Consider the following 10,975-nt stretch of genomic DNA (forward strand, 5'->3'; position numbering starts at 1 on the left):
CAAATTAAAGCGTCAGCAATTTCAGGGAGGGGGCAAGGGCCAGCAGTTTGGCTGGGTCAGCATGACCCAGGCCGCCAGATGGCCAATGTGTCAATCAAAATATAACCCAAACCAGTTCCTGTGTTTATGTCTATCCTTAGGGCCACCCAACCTCAGGAACGTCTAAACCAGGGGCTCTCTTGGACATGCCTGGACTTGTTGTTGTAAGATCTTCAGCTAGGCCTTCAGAGCCTGCCAGGACATGCTGGACTTGCCTTCAAGTTTCCAATATTGCCATATTTGTCTCACGTTATACTTTTGACTGTAAGTTCTTTGCTTTTCTTAAATTCAATTCCTTTTACCACCATGCCTGGCAACTTTTCTTCATTTATGTTTGTCTCTACCCTCCACATCCTTCAGTAATTAAGTAGAGGCACATTCTGTCTTGTGCTGACCACACAATTAGGAATTAGATCAAAACCTCAAAACCATGTTTCCCGAGCGCATGCGTGCACACGCGTGCACATACACACTTGTTGCTTCTTTTCTTCTTGAACAGGGTCTCACCGTGTATCCTCGCTGACCGCAAAACTCATGGAGGTCTGCCTACTTCTTCCTCCTCCTCCTTTTGTGATAGAATTTTTGGTGTAGCCCTGGCTGTCCTGAAAGTCACTCTGTAGACTGGCCTCGAACTCCCAGAGCTCTGCCTGCCTCTGCTTCCTGAGGGCTGGGATTAAAGGTGTGTGCTACCAGCACAGGCATGCTCTCTTCACAGAGGGAGAACTGCAGGCAGAGTCTGTCTGACTGCGCTCCCCCTGCATAGTGCTCATAGTCCATCCATTGCTGAGCCACAGCTCATGTGTGTTGTCGCATAGCAGTCTACCCTGGATAGGGCATAGGTCGTTTGTCCACTCTCGAGACAATGGATGTGTGTGCTGTTTCTGCCCTGGGACTGTTGAGACTAACTGTGACAGATGCTCATGAACCATTCTGTTCACATGTGGTCATGGGTGCCCATTTTTCTTGGGAAGGTACACATTCCTGGGCCACACAGCAGTTCCATGTTTAGCCTGTTGAGGATCTGGTTAGCTGCTGCCCAGAGGCTCAGCACTGTTCATCCATCCCAGCCCATGTCCGGGCTTTTATTTCCCCAGTGGTCTTGTCATCTTCTTCATGAAGAAAGCTGTCCTACTGGCTATGAAGACGGATGAAACTGTTGTGACTTTGTTTTGTTTTCCTTGTCAGTGTCATGTCTAGCGCTTGTCACATGCTTATTAACCATCCCGGTGTCTTTTAGAGAAATGTCTGCTCAGGTCCCTAGTCCATTTCCACATCAGGCTGCAATGAAGGTTTTCCCATGTGTTATGGACACATGCCTTTTTTTTTTTTTTTTTTTTTTTCATCAATTAAATGGTTTTCAGGGGACTCAGGCTCCTTCTCTTATTCCTGCGATAGATTTATTTTGCCAGCTGTGCTTACGGGACAGAAGATGTCAGGACCTCAGGAGGCTACTTCCACCTGGCCAACATTTTCTATGGCCTTAAGAAAATGGAGCTGGCTGACACACTGTATACAAAGGTAAGCTGGGGGACATGGGGTCTCAGCACTGGCACTCATGCCTGGCCATTATGGGAGCCCTCAGCAGAGATGCTCAGCAGCTGACTGACATGTCATCTTACACAGCCAGTCCTCGGGTACTCACTTTCCTCTTTCTCTTTGTCTAATGCTAACACAGGCTAATCCTTAGCATCTGTAGAGAGACACACAGAGAGCCAGAGTTCACAGCAGGCTCTGTCAGACCCATACAGCCATACAGGCATATGGAGGTATACAATGGAGAAGGAAAAACTTTCTTTCATTTTTATTTTTAAATTTCATTTTGTTTTGGCAAGGCAAGATTTCTCTGTGTAGCCCTGGCTGTCCTGGAACTAACTTGCTTTATAGACCAGGCTGGCTTTGAACTCACAGAGATCTACCTGACTCTGACTCCCAGTACTGGTATTAAGGCTTGAGCCACCACTGCCTGGCCAAAGGAAGACCTTTTTAAGGGACATTGAGAGGACAATAGCCTCTCAAAGGGTCAAAGAACAAGAAAATGTTTTAAAATTTGTTGTGTGTGGGCTGGTGAGATGGCTCAGTGGGTAAGAGCACCCGTCTGCTCTACCAAAGGTGCAGAGTTCAAATCCCAGCAACCACATGGTNGCTCACAACCATCTGTTACAATATCTGACTCCATCTTCTGGAGTTTCTGAAGACAGCTACAGTGNACTTAAATATAATAAATAAATAAATCTTTAAAAAAAAAATTTTGTTGTGTGGAATGACCCAGTGGATGAAGTTGGGTGGCACCAAGCCTGATCCTGAGCTTGATCAGGGCCTGCGTGGTGGAAGGAGAGAACAGACACTGAACAGTGACCTCTGACCTCCCCATGTGTGCTGCAGCACCTGCACCCCAGCTCCCCATCCCCTCATAAGTAAGTGTAGATTTAAGTTTTTAACATTATGCTTATATATAGTTATTAGTATATTAACTTTTAGTGTCTGTGCACATGCACTGTGTCACACTGACGTTTCCTATCCACCATATGGGGCCGGAGATGGAAGTCTCATTATCATACTTGGTGGCAGTCACCTTTACTGTTGAGGCCCCTTTCTAGCCTCCCTACGTTCTGTCTGTCTGTCTGTCTGTCTGCCTATCTACCTATCTATTTTACATACCAACTGCAGTTTCCCCTCCCTCCTCTCCTCCCTGCCCCTCCCCCCAACCCCCTCTCTTCCCCATCCACTCCTTCTCCTTTTCTCTTCAGAAAAGGGCAGGCCTCCCCTGGTTGTAAAGCAGCCATGGCAAGTCAAGTTGCAGTAAGACTAGGTAGATGCTCTCCAACTAAGTCTAGATGAGGCAGTCCAGTAGGGAGAAAGGTCAGCCCAGCAGGTCTCAAAGGCAGACATCAGAGTCAGAGGCAGCCCCGCTCCCACTCTTAGCTAAGAGTCCCATAAGAAGACCACGTTATACAACTGTAACATATGTCCCATGCAGCCCCCCTGGCTGGCTTGGTCTCTGTAAGCTACTATGGGCCCAGGTTAGTTGACTCTGTTGGGTTTTTTCGTAGTATTAGTAGTAGTATTAGTATTATTATAGATAAGGTCTCTCTAGCTAGTCTTGGCTGACCTAGAACCCACTGTGTAGACCAGGCTGTCCTTAAACTCACAGAGATCCTTCTGACTCTACCTGATGAGTGATGTGCACCACCATGCCCAGCTTAAAATTTGTGTGTGTATGTGTGTGTGCATGTTTGTGTTTGTATATATAGACATGTGTGTGTGGCTGTGTGTGCTTGCATGTGGAGGTCATAATTGAGCCTTGGGTGTTATTTCTCAGACACCATCCACAGGGTCTCTCTGTGCTGTAGAATGGCTGGCTAGCAAGCCCCAGGGGTCCTCCTGTCTCTGCTCCCACACACCAGCATTTACAAGCTTGTGTCACTGCACTTATTTTCAGTGGGTGCTGGGATTTGAACTCGGGTCCTCATGCTTGCTCACCTAGCACTTTCTCAGCTGAACTTTCTCTCCTGCCTCCCACACTCTTACTATGTAAAAACTTTCCAGCATCTGCAAATGCCAGTTATCCATTCAGTAATCCTCACTTAGGTAGCAACTCTTTCTGTGTGAGATAGAGGCCATCATGCTGTGACTGTGGATTTCTCATCCTTAGAAAAAGGTGCTTTGGTGTAACTGAACACCAGGGAGCTTTGGAGTCAGACAGAACTGGGTTGCAGTCAGGCTGGGCCATTTGTCAGCTCTTTCCAAAAGTTAAGTGTGTCTGTGACTTCTCCAAGCTTGAGTTTATTCACACGTAGATAGGAGTAATATGCACATGCTTCACAGGGGGAACTGTCTTTGGGTTCCATCGCTCTGAAGAGACGCCATGACCAAACATTGACTTGGAACTGGTTTACAGTTTCAGAGGGGTTCAGTCCATTATCATCATGGAGGGAAGCATGCCAGTGTGCAGGTAGACATGGTGCTGAAGGAGCTGAGAGTTCTAACATCTTGATCCAAGGGCAGCCAGGAGACTAGAATTCCACACTGGGTGGAGCTGATGCATAAGAGACCTCCAAGCCAACCTTCACAGTGACACGCCTACTCGAACCAGGCCACACCTCCTAATAGTGCCATTCCCTGTGGGCCAAGCATTCAAATACATGAGTCTATGGGGACCAAACCTATTGAAACTACCACAGTAGCCATTGACCCTAGAACCAGGCAGGGCTGCCTCTGATGAGCCTGTCCAGCTCTTATCTGGACTCCAGGGCTCCCTCTGCTTCCAAGCGCAGGCAGAGTGAGAACTTCCAGACTCAGGAAACCTGGCCTTGTACAGCTTGTTCCCAAGTGGCTGGCGAGTGAGTGGCTGACCCTCACCTGCTGGTCTGATCACCCTGCTTTCCCAACAGGTCTCGGAGATTTGGTATACATATCTCAACAGTCACTATCAAGCCCTCTTAGAGGCTCGTTCCCAACAAACAGATTTACTGGGGAAACAGTTTGTGAATGACACCGGCTTGGGTAAGTGGCAGGTCTAGCAAACAGAACAATGAGTGGCTTTTCCTCCCTAACACTCAGGCCTTGCTCTCTGTTCTCACGGAACCCATCGGCACCACTTTCCCCATTATGGAGATGGAGAGAAGATGGAGACATAGGCCTAAAGAGCTTGTACCACTGTCACACATAATCCTCAGCAGCTAGTAAGGGCAGACTTAGAGAAAAAAGGGACCACCTACTAAACCCTGGTGGTTTCTACCTACCATTTATTTCTCCTTTTTCCCTCCAGGATATATAAGCCCAGTGAAGCTCTGTGCAGAAGTTGTTTTGTTTTTGTTTTTGTTTTTTAAGATTTATTTATTTTATGTATATGAGTACGCTCTAGCTGTGCAAATGGTTGTGAGCCTTCATGTGGTATTTGGGTACTGAATTTAGGACCTCTGCTCGCTCCAGTCAACCCTGCTCACTCAGGCCCAAAGATTTATTTATTATTATAAATAAGTACACTGTAGCTATCTTCAGACACACCAGAAGGGGGCATCAGATCTCATTACAGGTGATTGTGAGCCACCATGTGGTTGTTGGGATTTGAACTCAGGACCTTCAGAAGAACAGTCAGTGCTCTTACTCACTGAGCCATCTTGTCAGCCCCCCAGAAGTTGCTTTGTTGATTCCTCCTGACAAGGTCTCCCTCCTTTTCAGGGTGTGAGGTCCTTAGTGGCAGGGCTAGACTTGAGTCAGCTCCACCCCAAGGCCCAGCAAAGGGCTGCATATTGGTAGCAATGTATGTGGCCATTGCCCTCTGAGATGGTAAAGAGATGGGGAATCTAGTTCCACTCAAAAGTCACCTCCCTCCTGGTATGATGATGATACAGAACCCATTGGCACCACGAAGGACCATGCCACAAGTACAAATTCTATCAGGAGTCCCAGAATGAGAACGTGAAGATCGGTGGGTGGCCCTGAAAGGGTGACGTTGAGGGCAGGACTTTAAGTTGAAGTTTAGAAAGTTAGTAACTCGTTCAGTTTCCTCACCAGGAAAGTGGTTCCCATTGTAGTAGAAACATAGCTCTGCTCGGGGAGGCAGGGGGTGGGGGGGAAGCCACACTCAGATAGCCGTACTTAGCATCATGGGCTCGTGGGTTTTGCCTTTTTCTTTAAGCTTATTGCTTACACATGTGCTCTTCAGTGCTGGCCCATAATGACTGCACAATAAATGGTGACTGGCACAGAAACAAAAGCCTCTGGGAAGAAGCCATTTATAATCCCAGCACTTAAGAGGTAGAGGCAGGGGGATCAGAAGTCTAAGGCCAGCCTGGGCTACATAGCAAGTCTGATACCAGTCTGGGTTACATGAGACCATGTTTCAATAAAATATAAACAAACAAAGAAAAAAATCTCTGGGGGAAATAAAGAAACTCAGATGGGGAACAGACAGGCTGCTGGTCAACTGCCTTTGATCTTTGGAGGAGGAATTAGGGGGCTGCAACTGGAGCTGGGGCTAAATGGATCCCAGGGAATCTGACCTGACCAGTTCCCTGTATTAGGAGCTCAGGAGATCTCAGCATCTCAGCCTCTGAAAGAGAAACCTTAGCAGCTTTGGGCACCTGTGCTCACTCCAATACTGAGCTGCTAGACAGAGCTAGAGAGCTGTAGGAAGCCACCCTCCTTCCCACTGCTGGGGGTCTTACTGTGTCGTGTTTGTGTGTGTGTGTAAGGACAGGCATGCGTGAGTGTGTGTGAGCAAGAATAGGCATGCGTGTGAGTGAGTTGTGTGTGTGTGAGTGAGTGTGTGTGTGTGTGTGTGTGTGAGTGAGTGTGTGTGAGCAAGAACAGGCATGCGTGTGAGTGTGTGTGTGTGTGTGTGTGTGTATGCAGCCTGTCCCACGCAGCCAGCTCCAGCAAGCCTCCTGTTTCTGTTCCTGCCCAGCACTGGGATTACAGGCCAAACAGCCATACCTGGTTTTCTGAACTCAGGTCCTTGTGGTCACAATAGCAAGCTCTATTACCCAGTAAGCCACCAAGCCACCCCAACTCCCTCCCCCCACAGTCTGCAAGGCTTGTGTTTCTTTTCTCCTCTCCCAATGCAGATGAAGCTCAGGAAGCAGAAGCCATTCGGACCCTAACTTCAATCCTGATCATTCAAGAATCAACTTCCACTAAAGCGCCCCAAAAAAGCATCCTCATTCTGAAGACCCTGAGCATACTTTACTATCTGATGCTGGAGTATTCACAGGTAAGCTCCCCGGAACAGCTCCTGTCTAGATGGACACAGCAAAGCATCTAGACATTCGGTTCAGCTGCTTTGCCACTGCCTCAGGCCAGGCTTTCCCTCTGTAACATTTCCAGTCTGGTCGTGTAACTGACTCTGGATTTCCTCTCTGGGGTTGGGGAGGCATCTTCCAGAGCTCCATGGAGGAACTAAATTGGGGTCAGTTCAGGGAGGAGGAACCTGCATGCAGGAAAATTCTGAGGATCCTGTGTAGGCTGAAGTGGCAGCTGTTCCCCAGCTCCCTGTTGCTGTGAGGATTTAAGCAGACAGGAACTGCTATGCAACTGTTAAAAAGGATGCCAGCCACTGGCCAAAGCCCTCTCCATGACTGGCATGTTTCATTATCGTCCCTTCTCTATAGAGAAGGAAACTGAAGCACAGAAGGTTTGGTTATATCCCCAATGTCTTATAGACAGTAACTGGGCAATCCCAGGCTATTGATTGATTCATCCATTGAAGAATTTACTGAGCATCTACCACTTAGAAGGCTTTCTGCCTTCTAAGAATGGAGCAGACGGTAGCAAACAACCAGACAAGTCACTTCTCTATAGGACTTAGGACTTTTGGAAGAAATCAGCTACTATAATTAGGCATGTAAATGTGTAGTATCATCTCAGACAGTAAAAAGTGCTATAGAGAAAAATAGAGCAGAAGTGGGGGTGGGGGGCGTGTGTAAGGGGTGGGTGGGTAAGGAGGGTGTGTGTATGTGTGAGGGGTGGGGCAAGTGTGAGGGGCGTGTGTGAGGTGTGTGTGTGTGTGTGAGGGGCGTTTGTGAGGGGTGGGACCTGTATGAGGGGTGGGGCAAGTGTGATGGGTGGGGTGTGTATGTGAGGGATGGGGCATGTGTGAGGCCTTTCCGTGTGGGTAACATGGGGAATCCCACCTCACAGCTTCATCTCCTCCCTCCTCTTCTTCAACAAACTTTGTTAAGCACTGGGAACCTGGTAAAGGCCGCTGTAAAGGGTCTGAAGGAGCTCAGAATGGTCACAAGAAGCTCGGGGTACTGTGGGAGCACAGAACAGGGGTGCTAATTCTGGAATTCTGGGAGACATAGTGAGTAGGAAAAGTGTCCAACAAATTTTCAAATTAACATTAGCTAACACCCTTTTCTACAGGTCAGGGTCCACGTGGGGGGCGTCATCACACCAAAGCTTGCTAAGGGTGTCAGGTTTATTAAAGGTGCTTAGATGGAAGAGCCCATCTGAATACTGAGATTCAACACCTCATTTCCTCCATGTCTAAAACTGCAGAGTCCCCACCCTCTTCATTTGATTCCTGTTGCTGTATCAAAACACCGTGACCAAAAGCAACTTGGCGGAGAAGAGGGTTTATTTCAGCTCCCACCTTCATCACAGTCCACCCTTGAGGGAAGTCAGGGCAAGAACTGAGGCAGAGACATGAAGGAGGGAGAGACCATGAAGGAGGGAGAGACCATGAAGGAGGGAGAGACCATGAAGGAGGCAGAGACCATGAAGGAGGCAGAGACCATGAAGGAGGGAGAGACCATGAAGGAGGGAGAGACCATGAAGGAGGGAGAGACCATGAAGGAGGGAGAGACATGAAGGAGGCAGAGACCATGAAGGAGGCAGAGACCCTGAAGGAGGGAAGCCTACTGGTCATCCTTACACAACCCAGGCCCACCTCTTCAGGGATGGTGCTGCCACAGTGGCCTGAGCCCACATCAACCACCAATCAGGACAGTCACAGGCAGGGCCATAGGTCAGTCTGATCAAGACCATTTTTCACCTGAGCTTCCCCCTTTCCAAGGGGCCCTGGGACACCCACGACCACCTCTGCTCTTCAATGCCTCTTTCCTGCTTTCTCTGGTTCTCTGGCATACATTAATGCCTAAGATTCTGTCATAAGCAGCTGAGTGTGGTGGTGCACACATGACTTCTCAGCTCTCAGGTGCGGGCCCTACTTTGCCTCTGTCCTTGGAGTATCCAGGCACCAATGCGGGCCTGGCCAGAATGAAAGGAACGAGGCTTGTGGGGTGGGCGACCTTTTCTCCCCAGCCAGGGAAAGCTCACCTGACTTGACCAGAAAAGGACAGACAGGTACACCGGGGATGGTCTTGAGCCATGGACCAGGGCCAGGAGCCAGAGGGCTCACTGGTGCCAGAAGTAAAATATCCCAGAGACCCCTGGGGCCCAGAGTTCTGACTTGGGCAGAGGCTTCTTGGGATATCTATCTCAGGGCAGTCTCTGGTTTCTATCCTCTCTGCCCTTTCTATTTATCAGCTGGCTGCTATCTGCCAGGGACCGACATATACAGAAACCTGTATCCTTGTGAGACTTAGACAGAGCAGGAAAGACAATGTGCACAGTGAATAAGAGGAACACGATGGTACTGGGGGTTGTTTTGAGACAGGCTCTCCCATAGCCCAGGCTGGCCTCACCTTGAACTTAATGATCCCACTGTCTACTTCCTGAGTATGGGTCAAAGGAGCATGGTGGTGGGAGAGTGGGGGGTAAGAGGGTGGGGGCAGGTGGGAGTTGGGGATGAGAGAAATGGTGGGCACAACATGGGCCTGAAGCAAGAGTGAGGTCCAGATATGTCCAATGTCATCTTGAGACCAGCAAGAGTAAGGGTCACTCCCTAGCTGGTCTAGGCCTGCATGCCCCTGGGGCCTGTAGGCTACAGACCCCCCACTTCTACAGACCCCCCACTTCTACAGACCCCCCACTTCTACCACCTCCATCAGCCTTGATGGCCAAATGACCTGGACTCACTCTCCATGCAAATAAAGTGTGCCCAGCACCTCAGCCCCAGGCAATGATGGAAACAATCTCCCTGGAAACCCTACCTACTCCCCAAGGTATAGAGCCCTTGTTATCCCCAAGTCAACAGGAGCTGTTCCAGAGTGCGGTCTAGAAGAGCTGTAACACTGAGAATCCTCAGGGAGAAGAAGGCTTCCTCTCCCAGGCACTCAATCAGTTGGACCAAGGTCTCATGAAGTCACATTGGTGCCTGGATACCCCAAGGACAGAGGCAAAGCAGGGCCCCCACCTGAGAGCTGAGAAGTCATGTGTGCACCACCACACTCAGCTGCTTATGACAGAATCCTAAGCATTAATGTATGCCAGAGAACCAGAGAAAGCAGGAAAGAGGCATTGAAGAGCAGAGGTGGTAGTGGGTGTCCCAGGGCCCCTTGAAAAGGGGGGAAGCTCAGGTGAAACTCCCCAGTTTCTGATCTAAACACAAAATCAGTTTCTCATTGTTATTCTTTCCTTAGTTGTTATTCTTTCCTGAGGCCGCTTCCACTTAGCACTTCAATTCTGTTTCAGGCCAAGGAATATGCCATGAAAGCCCTCAGTCTAGCTGAGACATATATCAGTGAGGAGGAACAAAGGTTTATTCAAGAGTTGCTGAGTGCCATCTCAGCTGAGGAGAAACAGCTCACGACCTAGAGAGTGCCTGCCCCGATGGTGCTGCCAGGGGTGGGGTGGGGTGGGGGTGGGGTGGGGCTGTGGCCTGATGATGGGAAGCTGCTCACAGGGCCTCTGGCCTGCCCCTCCCCTCCCCGGGGACCTCCTGTTAGCTTGTGATGTATAGAGCTTTGGGCACAGTGCTCAATAAAACTGTTGTTTCTCATGACCTTGCCCTTGGCTTTCCATGCTTCTGTAAGGCTCGTTACATTGCTATATCGGTGTTTGTAATTAAACTACAAACAGTTCAACGAGTCCCCCCAAGCCTCATCTCTCAGGAGTGTTCTTCCTAGTCTTTCTCCAAGTGAGAGAATGAGTGGTAGATTATATTGGAGCAGTTTCTCTGTCCCGGAATTAAGTTAGCATTAATTGAGGCAGACTATGGGAAAAAAATAATCCATTATAATCCCTAGGGCAGTTATTGAGAAAGTAATTTAAAATAGTTAAAAATTAACAAATGGGAGCCGGGCGTGGTGTTGCACACCTTTAATCCCAGCACTTGGGAGGCAGAGGCAGGCGGATTTCTGAGTTCGAGGCCAGCCTGGTCTACAAAGTGAGTTCCAGGACAGCCAGGGCTATGCAGAGAAACCCTGTCTCGAAAAAACCAAAGGAAAAAAAAAAGAATTAGCAAATGGATTAAAACAATATACTAGAAAAATGTCTACTTAGTGAAAGTGGAACAGAGAAATAACAAAGACATGAAAGAGAAAAGGAAGGACAAAGGTGTAAGGGAGTCCCAGGAAACACTGGCCAAGAC

The 10,975-nt window shown here is 48.8% G+C and overlaps 1 protein-coding gene across 1 annotated transcript in view; it reads left to right on the top strand.

Moving 5' to 3' along the window:
- Zmynd12 (zinc finger MYND-type containing 12) overlaps positions 1-10,387 on the top strand; it is a 30,215-nt gene extending 19,828 nt beyond the window's left edge. The window contains exons 5-8 of the mRNA XM_021200852.1: positions 1,435-1,557; positions 4,431-4,542; positions 6,609-6,754; positions 10,078-10,387. Coding sequence (XP_021056511.1) covers positions 1,435-1,557; positions 4,431-4,542; positions 6,609-6,754; positions 10,078-10,200 — 504 coding nt within the window. The 3' untranslated portion in view covers positions 10,201-10,387. The remainder of the gene's footprint in view (positions 1-1,434; positions 1,558-4,430; positions 4,543-6,608; positions 6,755-10,077) is intronic.
- Positions 10,388-10,975: the final 588 nt, after the last annotated feature.

This window comes from Mus pahari, chromosome 6 (genome assembly GCF_900095145.1).
Source record: "Mus pahari chromosome 6, PAHARI_EIJ_v1.1, whole genome shotgun sequence".
NCBI lineage: Eukaryota > Metazoa > Chordata > Mammalia > Rodentia > Muridae > Mus > Mus pahari.